Source organism: Haliotis cracherodii, unplaced genomic scaffold (assembly GCF_022045235.1).
Source record: "Haliotis cracherodii isolate W230 unplaced genomic scaffold, xgHalCrac1.p SCAF_1, whole genome shotgun sequence".
In the NCBI taxonomy this organism is placed as follows: Eukaryota; Metazoa; Mollusca; class Gastropoda; order Lepetellida; family Haliotidae; genus Haliotis; species Haliotis cracherodii.
The window spans coordinates 9,193,813-9,212,009 of record NW_027266264.1 but is presented as its reverse complement, the minus strand read 5'-3'; the positions used below and the strand labels follow the sequence as shown (position 1 = coordinate 9,212,009).

The window sequence follows — 18,197 nt, the reverse complement described above, 5'->3', positions numbered from 1 at the left end:
CCACTTGACTTTATTTTTAATCAAGGTCTCGGTTTTCACCCTTGCAACATCAAGTCCACTTTCCTGTGCTAAATACGATTGGACTCTGGGCGGGCGCTCTACCACAGACCATGGCTATCTGAATGTCCCAAGCAGGCCGGGCGTGTAACCAAAGCTACTGCAATATACAGTGTACTCAGCATCAATCCAATTAAAATCAGAACTTAATTCTCGCTATCGCTAAACAAAAATCGGAGGACATCCTATTACGGGTCACGTCAGAACGACATTTCATCCGACCAATCAAAGCGTCGCTTACCAGATCATGAAAGTGACATCCGGAATGTGTTTTCTAATCATGCAACCTCGAAAACGCTAACACGGGGTATTCCGAACGACAATTACGGCCTGCACGACCGATTCCGTCAAAATGATCGTCTACCTCTCGCTTCCGTTACTAAATTTTGGCTTTGAACAATTCAGAAGTTCCATCAAACAAAACGTTAACATGGAAAGGTATACCTTTGAGAGGTTTGTATAAGTCTGCATAAACATGACACCAAGTTCAATCAAAGTATCTGTTCCTGTAGTGAGATTGTTCCGTTGTACCATTTTCTCTTTGAGAATTATTCCCATGGAACTGTTGTATCCGTGAAGATGCGGGTTAGAATTGGACTTCTGAAACCCATTTGGGGGTCTTGTACGACGCGACTGTGTTTCTATGACTACCCAATTGGGATACGACGATATGCATCAACCAAATCAGCGAACAGGTTAGTCGCCTCTTATGACATGGGTTGCTGAAGACTAATTCTAACCCGGAAACTTCACGGGTCAAATAAGTTAATTCCTTCGAATCACTTCCATATGAGCTCAATTTCACTTGGGGAAGATACGTTTACACTCGCAATGTTTGTTCGGGTCGTGGAACTGATATTGCTGACAAATCTACCTCCAATGATGTTTCGCCTATTATATTATATTATATTATATTATTATATTCAGGGAATACTCAAAGTACCACCCGTCTTCAGCAACCCATGCTTGAGAGAGGCGACTAATGGGATCGGGTGGTCAGGAGCGAGTGTGGTTTTACGCCGCTTTTAGCAGTATTCCAGAGGAATAACACGGCGGGAGGGGGGCGCCAGAAATGGGCTTCACATTTGTGTATTCGAACCCGGGTCCTCGGCGTGTAGAGCGAACGCCTTAGCCATTAGGCTACCCAACAGTCCGGGAGGTCAGTCTCGTCGGCTTGGTTAATGCATGTCATCCTATCCCAATTGCGTGGATCGATCTTCATAATATCGATCATAGGATCATAGGATCCAGACTCGAGTATTTACAGCCCGCCGTCATATTGCTGGAGTATTGCAGAGACAGGCGTTAAACAAAAAAACTAACAAATTAAACCGAAGTGCTTGGTGTTTTACTTTAATAGGGTACATAATAAAAGAATGTGGATCTAATCGTGAACTAGAGATATCAGGGAACATTGATTGGACATAAAATATCTGAGTTGAAGCCATGATTACGAGCTGCCCACTTTGTCGAGACGTCTTACGTGCAAACTCAGAAATGAAAATCACCCTAAAAGTGCTGTACCTGACGCATGCATGGTAACATGCTTGCATACGGCCAAAACGTTTTTAATTGAATCGTCATGGTGATAATTGTAGTATAGCCACACACAAGACACATGTCGCATAGCAACTACAGTCCGTTTGACTCCAAGTGAGAACGATGAATTGCAAAATAACACGAAATCCAGAAAAGTGTATGAAACATCAATACGGTACGTGACCATGAATACCCTGTACCCAACAAAATCTGAATTTTGTTTATTTTAAGACCCATGACGGATGAAGTTCTTTAAGAAACTATCATGTAATTTTGTATAGAAATGTGTACATGACACGTAGGGGGGGGACAAACCATGGAAGGCACAGCGCAAGCACGCATGTACTGCACGTTCTGTGGTAGGGGAAATGACAGAGCGTTAGAGGGGCCGTCTCATGATAATTTCAGTCGCAATCTGACTCGCTCATGCCATAGATCTCATTGTCGGAACTGCTGGTGCCTTGACCGACTGCCACTATTATAGGTTGGACTGTTGCTGGCCGTAATCCATCTCGTGACCAATAACGTGGCTCTCTCGTCAACGACTGTGGCCACACAACGCCTCCATGTTTCTACTGTTACCCGACCAAGGGATTCCTTTACGAGTTGTTCAACGTCTCGTAATTTGAACGTTGTGTTCGATCGTCCAACGTCACCCTTGACGATGCCCCATACCAACTCGATTGGATTCAGGTCGCAGTGATAAGGTGGCAGTCGCAAGACAGCGTGACCCTGACCCTTGATGTAACTGTCAACTTTATACACGGGGTCAGGTTTCATAGTTTTGATGATTTCATAGAGCTGTGGTTTCGTCGCTCGAGAAGGAAAGGTAATGTTCCTCCGTTGCAGCCAAGTAACCATGTCTCCTTTACGGTTATTAGAGGTTGGAGTCTTGCTTTCTGGATCCTGCACACTATGATACGGTGCATTGTCCATGACAATGAGAAACTTGGTAGGCAAAGCAGGGACTAATTTATCATTCACCCACTCCAGAAATACATTGCCGTTCATTTCTGTGTGGTAGTCCCTGTTGTCTTTGGCCTTGGCTCTAAAGACGAGGTCACAGTCTGGGAGAAAACCCCGACTAGCAGAACCAGCATGGAGAACTATGAGTCTTTCACCCTTTCCCATTGGTAACTTTCTACCAGACTCCTTACAGTCACCACTGGGTACCACTGACTGCTGGCTGTGTGTGACGCATTTACCCATGTCTCATCTAAGGAGACGGGCTCATATCCTTCACGTTTCTGTTTGATGGTACGAAGGTAATGATTTCGGAGACGAACAATGTCAGACCGTGCACACAACACAGCCCTATTTTCTCCAGTTATCTTTTTGTATTTGTAACCAAATGTATGCAACAGCTGCCATAGTGTGTGCTTTGTACACGTAAATCATGGTCAGTTTCAAGGTGTTTCTTCAAAATTCTTAGGGACAGGTACTTATTTTCTGAGTGCAGTTTCACAATTGCACGTCTGACTTGATCCCTCTGAAAACTGTCTATTTTATCAACCTTGCGTGGTTTTGACATGTTCCCTACCTCCTTGGCCTGACTATTTGTATCTCGTCGACTAAACATTTTTAAGTTTCTGAGGGGGACATACCAAGACCTTTTGTAGCTCGTTTCAAGAATTTATTAATTGCATAAAAAGGCTTTTGCTCTTTCTGCTTCACTTCTAAAGAGATCATCAACTGTTTAACATCTGTAGCGCATCTTGTCATTGAATGAACACGGTCACTGTGTAGCACGTGCAGACCGTGCTTGCGCTGTTGCTTCCACGGTTTGTCCCCCTACGTCTTATGTACACATTTCTATACAAAATTACATGATAGTTTCTTAAAGAACTTCATCCGTCATGGGTCTTAAAATAAACAAAATTCAGATTTTGTTGGGTACAGGGTATTCATGGTCAAGTACCGTATTGATGTTTCATACACTTTTCTGGATTTCGTGTTATTTTGCAATTCATCGTTTTCATTTGGAGTCAAACGGACTGTAAATAGTGCACAATGTCTATTATTACATGGCGATTTGACACACGACCTACGCCGTACGCATGACTCCATACCACATCAGATTTTTCAAATAAAATTTATTACCTCAATTGCGGAGACGAATATTTTATCACGAAGCGGACAACACTTATTAATTGCATTTTTTTTAAAAATAATCCAAATAAGTTGTACAAAATTGTCTATAAGCACGTATTACCTTAATGTTTCCACTTCTGCCTAGCACACGACTGACAAATTCACGTGCTGCCACATGCTTTTAAGTCCTATGGCTGTTTTCTAACGGTGTCAGTGATAGGTTTAAAAACGTGATTATTTGTGACAGCCAATTTCATTGGATGATAATTCACGATTTTTGGCTGCGAGTAACACTGGTCTTCCCGCCCTTGGCTTCAAAGCCTCGTGGACCTGCTCAGAGCGTGTCTTGACTTGATCTCGGTAAGACAGATTTTTTTTATACATCAAGAGTGAGAATGTCTCTACAGATAAAATTTTGATATTGTTCAGGAATACACTTTGGAAATACTTCCGCCGGTACCCACCTTTCAAACGTTATGTATGTATGTATGTATGTATGTATGTATGTATGTATGTATGTATGTATGTATGTATGTATGTATGTATGTATGTATGTATGTATGTATGTATGTATGTATGTATGTATGTATGTATTTATGCATGCATGCATTACCACTCATCCTTTTAATCATATTTTTTAGGGGGTAAACGGGCTGAAGTCTTGCCGAAATATATTCATAATCAACATTTTGGTGTAGAAATTACAAATCATTAAATCAAAACAAAAACTAAAGCGCGTTTGTCATTTAAGCACAATCCCCGTGTTAATCTGCTACGTGGTCATAATTGTCACGTGATAATACATGCTGGGTTTTCTCCACAATGCTTGTAGTTTTAAGTGACTCCTGTTTAGTCATACCTATTCTATTGCATGTGACGTTATGTTCAGAGAGCTTAATGTTCCATTATCCACTACTTGTCCATATGTTTTTTAAGAGATTGTAATATTTGTTGGTGTCTCCGACAGGTATGGCTGTGTGGGTTGCAGGGCTACTCCTGGCTATAGCTGTGAGTAGTCTTCTTATTCTTTGGTTAGGATTTTCTTCAGGAACTGTTTTTCATTAACTTTGCATGTTTGTTGGGCTAACATGGCAATCTACGCGTTCATTTATGTAACCATTGCACTATCAACTATCGTATGTATTGCTCCGCTATTGCTATCCGACACGGCAACCCGTTACAATCCGGGGTAGAATAGGTATTCAGCATCCCATGCTTTCCGTAAAAGCCGATTATGCTTGTAAGAGACGATTTACGGAATCGGGGGGTCAGTCGCGCTGACTTGGTTGATGCAAGCATCGATGCTCATGTCAATCAGTGGATTGTCGATTATTTACAGACATCCATCATGTAGCTGGAATATTGCTGAGTGCGGCGTTAAAGAACAAATACCCTACACAGCGGCCGAGGCAGGTATCTCGACACCTTATCTTTAGAAACTAATAATACATTTCTGAAGAAAATGTTTTGTATTGAAAGTGGCATGAATCGTGTCTTTGTATTGGCGACCAGTGAATGTCGCACAGTATAGTGAGTGAATGTGGTTTTTCGCCGCTTACAACAATATCACTGCGGGGGACACCAGAAATGGGCTTCACTTATTGTCGGGAACCCGGGTCTTCGGCATGGCGGGCGAACGTTTCAACCACTAGGCTACTCGGTCGCCACACGGACTAGCTACGATACGCAGCAAACTATCAACGAGTTGCTACAAATCTTTCTCCCCACTGATGTTAAAATGTCCCAAACGTCAATGCTTCCAAACGACAAGTGACGATTACATCTCAGTTACTCAGATTGGTCCCAGGCGTCGCAAGGATTTTAGATTATGGATTTGAGACAGTAGCGGGTCCAAGGTATTTTGGTTTGATGTGATGTTACGAGCTCAATTACAATTGGAACGAAATGTGTCAGTGTTGGAATCGCCAAAACGCAGCAACGACCAGATTATAACCCTTCCCTGACAATGCAGATATGAAACCTACACGAGAAGCACGGGATTGATGGTCGCGCATGTTCTGTACGTTTACCTCTTTAGTGTTTATATGAAATCCCATTTCAGGTGCCCGTGTACGTGGAGGGCCTACCTTCGGACTTTATCGTGGATGGTGAGTACCACCCTACGCCACTTTTTTATAGCGATCTTGGCGAATCAAGTCAATAACAGTGAATTGTGGCGTTACGATCGCGTAATAACCCAGAAGCCAATGCTATCCGGAGTCCCAATATCCGAATGGATTGAACACGGCTTGCTTCTACTAAACCGGTACAGAATCGGTAACCCGGGCTTGTGCATTCAACTACATGTACTTGACTTACACTATGACCTGGTTCATTGTCCTTGCCGCCACGCTCCTTTGTAAGATATTAGCTCATGCTGTCAATCACTGGTGTGACTGGTCCAGATTACGGATCGACGTTATTCAGATGGAATATAAACAACCATCGTTTCACTGGCCTGATCACGATGTACGATAACTAGAGCTACTCGGATTTGCAGGTTGGGTGCATACTATTTTGAAAACCCATTTTACTCCTGGTGTTATATTGATGGACGTTTGCTATTTTTAAAGACACTTTCATTCTGTTAATCAGGAAAACGATTCATTTTTTCTGCAGCAGTTCGCTGTGCAGAGTTGCGTCCTTTGATTGTGGGTTCGAGTCCCGGTTCTTCCCCCCCCCCAATCCCGATTGTTTCTAGGTTGTCAGCACCATACATATGCTCATGGGTTTCATAGAAGTGGTAAACGTCCAAGACCTGCATCACTTGGAGCTTTCCTCCCACATTAAGCTGACACGCCGTGTAAAACTGGAATACTGTTCGAAGCGGCGTTCTACCCAGCTCGCTCACCTCTTTCTGGAATTGCAATTGAGGTTTATGAAAATATACTACCTTAATGGTACCAAATTGAAGATAATTACTATTTAATCTGGTCCTCGTACTTTTTATGATTTCAGTCTCTGCTCACTGTGGAGACGGCAAGTCAAATGGCATCATTGAGGTAGTGTCTGACTTGAGCATTCGTGTAACGGCCAAATGTAAGAACGGTCTGCAGCTTTTCAATAAAACCGATGCTGCCCATAGTATAATGCCAGTCTCGTTCAAGGACGATGGCAGCGCTCGTTGCGTCATGGAGGTAAGTTGAAATATAATTTAGAACTTGTTTTGAAGGTGCTTGAATAGATACCATCAGTGTATTGTTAACCTTTGAAGGTATCTTTGCTTCTGTTCATTGGTATGCATTGAAGATGTTGATCCATCTTCCCGAAACAAGAGTTAACTGACTTTAAAAGTCCAGTTTCCACCCTTGCCGAACTTGGCTGGAATTCCTGGGCTCGATCGTAGCGCCACCAGTCGCTATTACAAGCAGCTCAGTGGTTACACTGCTATAGTTCGCATTTCTTTCTCGCGATGAACACATTCGTTTGACTTGTATATGTGTGAGTAGGGATAACGCTTCAGTCAACTTCCGTGTACGCATGATCTGAATGGTCTATATATGGATCTAAATAGTTTTTGCCAGGCTGCAGTAAAACAATTCCCAATCACACATTTCGTTCCAAACTCTTAGACCTTCGGTGGGTCCCCGGGGAGGGTCGGGTACCCAGGTAATAAATTTGGACTCGTCCCAGCCCCACTAGTGTGGTGATCTGCCTTCAGTTGCTGGCGATCTCTAGCCCGTTTGTATCATGTATTATGTAAAGTGCTATCCCTTTTAACATTATTTTATACTAGTTATAGATGTTTTTTCTGTGATCAGTCCAGTTATTTTACTGTCCTTCGTTGCAGGTTTTTATTTAGTCTAAATGTAGTTATGTTTAACCCTTGATAGTCACAATATGGCTGAAATATTGCCGATGTGACTTTATTTTATCTCACTCACTAGTATTAATCGCTGATCAAACATTTTCCGTCATGAACTGAATATTCTGAGAAAAAATCCCTTGCATCAGTGTTCCATAACCTACCTTTCGAAATGTGAACATCTGCTTGTAAGAATGAATAATTTGTGGAATGTTATTCAATATACCAAGCAGGTTCGTTTATTATACACAGGACGACGTGTATGGGTTCCCAATTTGGGCGAATATTGTGAACGGTCTGCTTGTATAACCGTTTCTATTCGAGATTGCAGAATTTGAGAATCAAACCACTCTACGTTAGCTGTTGTCCTGATAGTAATGACCCATCACTATCTCCCATTGTAGCCCCTGAGCAGTATTTACAACACGGATGAAAATGAAATGCCTTTGATAATTCTCGGTACATAAAGCCACGAATTGCTGGATCTTAAATATCGGTATACGTGTCTTTAAAAGAGTTTTGACATTCTTTTTCTCACCCCGTTTTGTTTACAAAACACCACTGAAACAATTGCGTAATTTATTTCTGGTTAACAAATATATACTAAAAACCGCCGTCATATAGCAGGAATACTTTAAACAACTCAAAAGTTTAAGAACACGATTTTTCATATTGCTATAATTGTTAACCTGTCATGCAATAAATGACATTAACTATATCAATATGTTAAAATTGGGTGTTTAACTTTTATATATTGTTTTTAGAAGCATGTATCTTTGAAAATATAGCCCCTATGCACGATTCAGAATTCTCTTGAAACCAACCACTGGCAGTAGCTGCTCCGATTATTTACAGACCGCCGTCATTTAGCTGGAATATTGCTGAGTGCGGCGTTAAACAAACAAAATCTACTCAAATATAGCATCGGAAGCTCAAGCAATCAGGCTTCCATTTTCTCCAACATCCAGCTACTCGAATACATCCCATCTTACAATGGGCGCACGGAATGCACGTGATCTGGTATTGAGTGAAGTATCAACCCTCACCCGGTCTCATAGCAACTCAAGGGGGAAGTGTTTTTATCTCGGAAAGAAAAATCTGAATCAACATTTTAATGTTTCCTACATATTTTCCATGTACTTAAGTAAACGGACGTAAAATCTGTACATGCACTTGAAAGATTCTTAAGAGCAGTGGTTTGTTAGCGCCTCAGTTGCCCCATTGTTCCCTCGCTTGGCACCAGGTACGAATGTTGTAAGTTCGACACTCTAATGGGGCACGGGTGGCCCAGTCGTCTAAGGCCCCGCGTTTCGCTGTGCAGAGTTGCGTCACTTCGGGCTTTGCTCCCACATTAAGCTGACACTCCGCGATATAACTGGAATACTGTTAAAAGCGGCGTGAAATCCAACTCGCTCACTCACTCTCAACGTACATACTTCTGTTTCAATGGTTCGTGTTTCTTTTGACAAGCCATTAATAACACAATCTGTTTTATGCACATTACCATTAACAGTTGTCTGGGGAAGGGATTGGTAAATAACAGTTGCGGTGTGTGAGGATTCGATCCTGACAGTCGGGTTCGAACCAAAGATTAACCCGTGAAGATCGGGTAAGAATAGGTATTCAGCAACCCATGTTTGTAAAGGGATCGGGTGGCATTGGTCGATGACTTGTTTGATGCATGTCATCGTATCCCATTTGCGTATTTCGATGCTCATTTTAGTCACTGGATTGTCTGTTCCAGGCTCAATTAATTACAGACCGTCGTCATATACATGCATACGGACTATTGCTGGGTGCGGCGTTAAACAACAAACAACCCAAGATGAATTGGCGTTCATGACACATGTGTAAACTCGCAAACGCAACATGTTGAACAGTTTATATTGTGCGCGTGCATAGTCTATAGCCAGGTTCTTTAAATGCTCATCCACCCCCCACCTCGTTCAGAGCAGAAAAATGCCTCGACAGACGAAAGCCGATAGAACAAGGCTTCAGGAATGCCCCACGCCAGAAGTGCACATTTTGCCGCGTATCCCGCTAAGACGCCAACGTGACTGGAACGGTTGCTCATCGTCATCGACCATGTGCGCCACCTGTGAGGACAGCTGACGCATGCCCTACATCATCGGCAAGTCATCCCACCCACCCCACACCCCCACACCCACACCCACACCCACACGTTATAGCGTGAGTAATCGCGATAACAAGATCGACGATACATATTTACCGAAATCGTTACCACGTATTTTTCAGAGACGGCAAGGCGCCACCGTGTATACGGCCACAGTTTACGTAGCGTGGGGACAGGAAGGAAGTCCTATCATAACCAATGCAGAACAATACGCGGTTTCCTGTGCGTTCGGCGACTACGGCGTAAGATCGACCGCCGTAAAAGATGCGTTACACGGGTAGGTTGTCGGAGTTCTGTAGTCGTTGGGATATTACTGATCAAGGAAACATCGGATTTCGTGTAGCCAAGAGAACACAACAAATATTAAGTTCTGGATGTGGATTCTGGATTGCAATTTCCCCCTAAATCTGGGCTGTAAAGATGATAAAAAATGAGAAGAAATGGTTCCGCCCCACGGATTCTACAAAACGGGCATGGCTAGCAGCATGATCATTCGCTCCTTACAGCGAACTGCCCGTGAAGATTCGGGGTAGAATATGTCTTCAGCAACCCATGCTTGCCGTAAAAAGGTGACTATGCTTGTAGTATAAGGCGACAAACAGGATCGGGTGGTCAGGCTCGCTTACTTGGTTGATACATGTCATCGATCCCAATCACTGGATTTTCTGGTCCAGACTCGATTATTTACAGACAGCCGTCATATAGCTGGAATATTGCTGAGTGCGGCGTTAAACAACCAACCAACCTTACAGCGAGCGAACCCCGTGTTCGATTCCAACATGGGCACACTTGGTCAAGCCCATTCCTGGTGCCACCGAATGGACGGATCCAGAAGTCGCGTTCAGGGGGTCAAGACTATTCCCCTTTCTTCTCCTTTTAAACCAAATGCATGTTGTAGGCAGTAAAATTATCTGAGGATTTTTATATTTTAGACCCCTCCCTTTTGAAAATGTTATAACACACCCTTGCACCACCACCTCTCCGTCATGTTCTGTATAATCGTGTCCCGATGGAATTGCAAGGTCGCTTATGCTTTGCTTTTGTTGCCTGGTAAAGACGTGATTATACACCGGCCATCCTGGTATTGCTATATTTATTTCACACTCGCTGCTTCATGTTTAGACTTATCGCCCCGTCAGAGCTGCAGTTCCATAAGGGCCCTCAGTTTTCCTCGTCGGTTCACCTGGGTCTGGTGGATGTGAAAGGCTTTGCTCTAGACTCCAATATTCCAGCCCAGAGGAAGATCCAGATCAAGGCAACAACAGATGGTATGAAGATAACTACATTATACTCGCTTCTGAATCAAGGTCGCCCAACATAGCCAAGGCATTGCTGCATTTTTGTGCATTGTACGTGCCGAGCAAAATGGGGATTGGGTAGGCTGCAGGCTTTTACCAGGGAGTTTACTTGTCATCGTCCCATACTGTGCTCGTCTGGAGCGCTATCATGTTGGGCGTTGGGACTCCTAGAGGTTAAAGGTTGCCTCGTGACCCTGTAAACCGGGTTCGTCCACACATGGTTCAACGTGTTGGGCAGATGCAAATAGTCGCTGCATCATATTGGCAGACCGCCGTCATATAGCTGGAATATTGCCGAGTGCGGCGTTAAACAACAAACGAACAAATCATATTGGCAGACCCGTGAAATTGCGGTTCAGAATAGGTCTGGTCAACCCATGCTTGTCGTAAAAGGCGACTAACTGCATCAGGTGGTCAGGCCCGTTGACTTGATTCATCCATGTCATCGTATCCCAGTTGCGTGGATCGATGCTCATGTTAATCACTGGATTATCTGTTCATACTCGAATATTAAGACTGCCGTCATATAGCTGGAATAATGAGTGCGGCGTTAAACAACAAACAAATATTGTCAGAATATTCCTAAAAAAACAGCGTGAATTCCTACCGACTCCAGAGCATAACTGGCTCACTGTGAAAGATTTTTCATCCCAACTTGGTCCATGTATTAACTAGAGGCTGATGTGGTTCCTTTCGCTCCTGTGGGATCAGGGGCATGTCATTTTCAGATGAATCTTGCTGTTGAATTTTTATAATCTTTTGGAGAATTGTCAAAAATGTTACAATCACATTTGAGACTTGTAGATTAAAGGACTGTACTGTCGATTCTCGCACGAGGGTGGCAAGTATCCAGGGCTACATTGTTTGGGATATCTGTGGGTCCACATGACTGTATCCATGATGTAATACAGCAGCTACATCATCAAAATGAAAGGCCAGACATGGCGAGGCAGCATCTCAGAGGCGTCAGAGACCCAAGCCGCCAAGCCGCTGTGCGTGGGTCAACTCTCGAGTAACGGAAAGAGTACTATCTTTAACCGTCCGGTGAATCACTGCCAGACTGCATTTATCGTCTTAGGCTACATATATGGCCAGCCTGCAGTACCTCGCCTCATGCACAATGCCAAGTTTTGGTAGCCAACAGGTCATATCTATTTGTGTTGAAAGCGCTGTGCTTGTAAATAAAATATTAACTTATTTAACTCAGGGAATATATAGAACATATGAACTCCCCGTTAACAAGTGTTTAGTATTATATTGTAATCTGTAATAATGGTAGGGCCACTCCATGTTTGTTTGCACGTGTTGTAAATGCTGCTACTGTAAAGATGTTTGCCAGTAATGTCAATTCCCACTGTTTCCCATAGGTAAAGATGGCGAGGTGGGCCTCAGGGCGTCTTCCTGTGACGTGGTAGGGATCAACTCGAACGAGAGATATGCGATTCTTCGAGCAGGGTATGTATAGCGTGGACCATCTTGTGAACGCCAACGCTTTAACCACTAGGCTCCATTATATACAGACAGCGGTCAATTATCTGTAATATTGCTATAGTACGGCGCTAAACAACAATCTTCTTGCTGAACTCCATGACGTAACGCCAGTCAGCCCCGATCTGACCGTTTCACTCTATTTGATATGTTGAATGTATTTTCTTACAGCTGTGGAGATGGAATAATCTTCCAGAAGGATCAAGGATTTACAACTGTTGGTAAAAGTTCATTCAGTCCTTACTTCACTTCGTTTCACCTCGGCGACGATAAGGATATCAAGTTTGACTGCAACTTCACAACGTGCAATACAAGTTGTGATGGGGTGAGTTAGCGCTACCGTTTCGATCCATGAATTTACTCCAGCAAAGGAAAGCCAGACATTCTCTGTGGTGTTCAAGGGCGGAAGGGTGGCGTGCTAACATTTGTGGTTAATGCTTTCGCATGTATTCCGAAGGCCCCGTTTCGATTCCCCACATGGGTACAATGTGTGAAGACAATTTCTGTCATCCTGGGTGGAGGGTGGGTGGTGATAGGGAAGGATGAGGTTAAGGGCGGGGGGGGGGGGGGGGGGGGGGGGGGGTGGCTGGCTGGCGGGAGGGTGGGTGGCTACAAAGTTGTCGGAGGTGCTGCAGTTTCCTGTGCATAGTTACATCCCTTGGGGACGCCATTGGTCTGAATCCCGCCTGCTCACAGTAAGCCGACACAGTGATGTAACTGGATTACATGGCATTCTGTTTAAATGTACAGTTGACATTTGAGAATGGACTGTATCATGGAAATCTAACTATCCCTATCAAACGTGAGTAACACATGAAGCAGACGAAGCAGCTGGAAGTCCAATGTTGCCATTGAAACTGTTAAAAACATGTCATGAGTGCCGATGCTGGTTTCTCTTGTTCAATGTTCGTCCTATAAGCATACAAAAACAGGTATTTCGTCAGAAAACTAATGCTGGATGCAATATTTGGAAGGGCTGTTTTCCTATGGAAATACATCTTGACGAGGCAAGGGAGTTAACTGTCTGTAAACGTTTCCACCCGTGCCGAACTGGGCTCGGTCGTAGCGCCACCAGTGGCTATTACGAGTTATGTCCCTTCTGTCCCTATATTGACAATCAGATTCCACTTCTTATCACTTGCATTTGCTTCAAATACAATAGCGTCACCTAGTGAAAACAATCTGATCGATAATCAAGATCTATATTGAAATAAAACGGTTTTCACTTCGCTAAGCATCAAATCAAGTGAGCACCTTTATTAAAAACATAAGATTTGGAAAATATGTTGACGCTAAGCTGTCGGTACACATGTTCTGCAAATCATACAATCGACCGAAAACTACATGGTTACGCGTTTTTGATTGGACTATTTATAGACTCGTTAGTCCTGCCTAAATTTAATTCCATAATTCCATTCGTGTCGTGGGTATATTTTGCAAAACATATGTAAAAATCAAAAATTATTTCTGAGTGATTCTTTGACGAAGAACTTGAAATTATTCGCATTCTGATTGGCTTGTCGTATTTTCGCACATTACATTCTATAGGGGTACGAGTCTTCTTGCAGGTTACGGAAAAGGGCGAATGATGACTTTAGTCAGCTAATCCCCTTGCCTCGGAAAGATGATGTAAATTTGAAGTTATAATGAAAGTTTTGCCCGAGTACATTTATGGGTAAACTGGTCCCGATTAAATACTCTATAATCATGCATGGTGCAAAATCTGATGGAAATACGTTGGTGACAACACCAGCAACTATAATTTGGATATAAATGTTGAAATTGTTGCTCTTAAGATGATTAATAACCAATATTAGCTTCAAAATTGCCTCCCCTTGAGGTTGATTTCTGTTCATACTATTAAATAGTCTTGGAGAAGCGTCGAATAAATGTTCATTTACTGAAAGAATTGATTTTTGAATCGTAGTTTTGTAAATTAGTCGCAAACAGAATTCCGTTCCACATTTTGGGAGGTGGGCTAGCATAGTGGTTATAAAGTTCGCTCATGCCGGGTACAATGTGTGAAACAATTTCTTGCGTCCCCAACCGTGATTTTGATGGAATATTGCAAAAAGCGGCGTAAAACGACTCACCCCGTTTGTCTTGAGAAAAAACACCAACGTGTCTGTAAGAGCCGAACGAATGATAGAGATCGGATGGTACCGTTATGGATATCGACATACCCCGACGACGTAAATGGTTGGTGACGCTATCAACCACTAGTCTGTCTAGCCCAAACTTATTTGCCTTCAAGGGGGCACGGGTGGCCCAGTCGTCTAAGGCGCCGCGATTCGCTGTGCAGAGTTGCGTCCCTTGGGCACGCCAGAAACCTATGATTGTGGGTTCGAATCCCGGTTCGCCCCAATTATGTTTCTAGGTTTGTCAGCACCATACGCGTGCTCTTGGGTTTCACCGAAGTGGTAAACGTCTGAGACCTGCATCACTTCGGGCTTTCCTCCCACATTAAGCTGACACGCCGTGATATAACTGGAATAATGTTAAAAGCGGCGTTAAAACCCAACTCACTCACTCACTATTTGCCTTCACAGGTCGCCGTTAAAAAGCTGTAACAATGCCAATCTCATTAAAATCAGATCTTAGTTCTCGCTACCGCTGAACAAAGATCTGAGGACATCCAATTAGGGGTCACGTCTGAACGACCTTTCATCCGACCAATCGGAGCGTCGCTTACCAGACCATGAAAGTGACAGTCGGAATGTGTTTTCTAATCATGCAACCTCGAAAACGTTAACACGGGGTATTCTGAACGATGGTATAGGGCTTAACGACTGAATCCATACAATCTTGACCATCAATTAGCCATTCCAGAATGTTTTGTTCAGGTTCCAATTTTTTTTATCGAGAGCTTGTCAATTTGAAATTAATGCCGTAAAGCACGAGAAATATGCCTTCTGATTGGCTAATTGTCGGTCATTCCATTGGTCGGTCAAAGTTCGAGCAATGTCGGTCTGACGTTAGCGGTAGCGAGAACTAAGATCTGATTTTAATGAGATTGTAACAATGCTGAGAGCGGCATAAACATGTCGCTTCAGTTTTCGGCCATGATATGAAAGTGTGTGTGTCTGTGTCTGTGTGTGTGTCTCTGTGTGTGTGTCTCTGTGTGTGTGTGTGTCTCTCTGTGTGTGTGTCTCTGTGTGTGTGTGAACACATGTATATACACACACACAATATATGGGTTATGTTTATATTTCAGAGCTCCTGTCGCAATGAACGCCGAAGACGTGATGCTCCTAGAACTCGAGAATGTACGTACATAGTCTCCCTCGAAACGTAAATTATAGTGGCGTTAGTCTTGATCCAGCCCGTCAGGTTAATCTCATACCCTGTATTACACAACTTCTTCCAAATTATAGAAACGGTCCCGGCGTATTCGTCCTCCCGTGGTATCGACGGTACCATAGCTCTACTTTCTCAATCCAACCAGTGAGCAGTTTCAAACACTGATTTTACTTAATAAAAGAATATTTTATAGAATTTCGTAGAATATTTATAACAAATGAGGCAATATATTGTACACAGAAAACCCGATGAATAAGTTATATACTGAAGAAAAGTTAAATTGCTTAAAAACATATGTTTTCGCACCTGTGGCTAAAAAAATATCTAGTCTACGGACATATTTCAGGACACCCGCAGAATGTAAAATGTTCGTTCCCTTAGCAGGTGCATACCGAATTAAAAATACGTAAAAAAATAAGTTGTCTGTGATAAACATTCATGCAGGATAAGCAAGATGAGAACAAGGCAGTGCCATGTCTTACAGTTTCAGACGATGTATCCATGAAAGTCCAATCCAACATTTACAGCCTTGTGGGCAGAGAAATGGGCACGATCAGGCACCCAGCTGGAGTACTCGGAATACCGCCCAAAATATACCTCGTCAATGAAAAGAACGATCTACCCCTACCAGTTGCCGAAGATACGGAACGAGCTCGACCTTTGGCGAAAGAGGTTGAACTGCCCCCACCATTGGCCGAAGAGGACGATCTACACACCCCATTAGCGAATGGGGATGATCTGCCCCCACAATTGGCCGAAGAGGCCGATCGACCCCGACCGTCGTCGAGAATTGACGAGCAACCCCAACTGTTGTCGATCGTGGACGATGAACACCGACCATTTGCAAAACAGAACAACGAAGATATAACCCTTGGCCTCTCGGAATGGCCGATCCTTCCTTGGCCGGCCATTGTGTCCCTGACCTTTTTGTGCTTAATGTCGTTGGGTCTGTCGCTGTATAGCTTTGTACTTTCAAACAGGAGACATTCCGCATCTGTGCCAGCATAGTAACTCAATAAACGAGATCAGATACCAAGGGCTGTGTTTATTTATGGTTCCACCTCGTGAGTGTGGAAACTGGTTCTCTGAAAGGTACAGTATGTTTGTTTGTTGTTCAACGCCCCATTCAGCTATATGACAGCGGTCTGTAAATAATCTAGTCTGGACCAGACAATTCAGTGATTGACATCATGAGCATCGGTGCGCGCAATTAGGATACGATGACATGCATCATCAACCAAGTCAGCAAGTCTGACCACCCGATCCCGTTTGTCGTCTCTTACAAGTATGGTCGCCTTTTACGGCAAGCATGGGTTGCTGAAGACCTATTCTAACAGGGATCTTCACGGGTCGTACAGAATGAAGTGCCCATCTTGTATATGGGGGTATCGGGAATGCTGGGGTCTCAAACGCAGCTATTCGCTGCGGAAAGTCACTATTGCATGACAGAATCCGCTGGTTACGGGAACACCGTCACGGATCCAGGAGACGCTAGTTTTGATCTTCAGCAAGTTCTTGCCGTGAAGATCCTGGTTAGAATTGATCTTCAGCTACCCGTACTTAAAAAGGCGGTGGAGTAGCCTAATGGTTAAAGCGTTCGCTAGTCACACCGAAGACTCGGGTTCGACTCCAGACATGGGTACAATGTGTGAAGCCCATTTCTGGTGTCCCCAGTAGTGATATTCTGGAATATTTCTAAAAGCGGCGTAAAACAATACTCACTCCTGTAAAAGGCGACTAGCAGCATCGTGTGGCCATGCTCGGTGACTTGGTTGATGCACATCATCGTATCCTAATTGCACAGATCGGTGCTCATGTCAGTTACTGGATTGTCTTGTCCAGACTCGATTATTCACAAGCGATCCCGTTAGTCGCCTCTTACAAGAATTTTACGGAAAGCATGGGTTGCTGAAGACTTATTCAACCACGGATCTTCCAAGGTCTGTCAAATGAGATTTGATTGGTCTAAGTGATCTGATAAAATACGATGTATCCTGCCATGGAGAGAATTAAATATCTCAGCGGGAGAATAAATCCCATATACCCGCCACGAACAAGACAGGCTGCATGTCGATTTATGGGGTAGAATAAATCCCTAAAAGCCCCTTTCAGAAGCCTCACGCTTTTTCCGAGTTGATGAAAATTAACGTAACACAGCACAATTTTAATCTCGGCTCAATCGAACAGCTGTTATCAATTTTGAACTTGTTTTAATTCTTTCAGAATGCCAAATTAAAACATGTCGGCAAGATAAATTCGTTGTAGCTGTATTATTCAGGATACCACTGGCTCGTGGTATAGTAAAACCTAACGCGGGATGCATACAACCACATATACCCCTCGTGAGGCTGCTACAACTTGTTGGATACCATTGTGTGGGAGATTATGTTGCTATCCATCTGAACCGCAGGTAAGCCAGAATAAGTTGAGTTGTGATCTCACTAACCCTGTATTACTGACTGAGGTCCACCCTGTGACGCTTACG

At 43.4% G+C, this 18,197-nt stretch overlaps 1 protein-coding gene across 1 annotated transcript; it reads left to right on the top strand.

Annotated features, from left to right (window-relative positions):
• Positions 1 to 4,656: 4,656 nt before the first annotated feature.
• Positions 4,657 to 16,720, top strand: LOC139459496 (vitelline envelope sperm lysin receptor-like). The gene is made up of 9 exons (XM_071240953.1): positions 4,657 to 4,695; positions 5,750 to 5,795; positions 6,646 to 6,824; positions 9,749 to 9,903; positions 10,749 to 10,894; positions 12,292 to 12,379; positions 12,584 to 12,737; positions 15,627 to 15,678; positions 16,203 to 16,720. The coding sequence occupies exons 1-9, from the start codon at positions 4,657 to 4,659 to the stop codon at positions 16,718 to 16,720; spliced, it is 1,377 nt and encodes a 458-aa protein (XP_071097054.1).
• Positions 16,721 to 18,197: the final 1,477 nt, after the last annotated feature.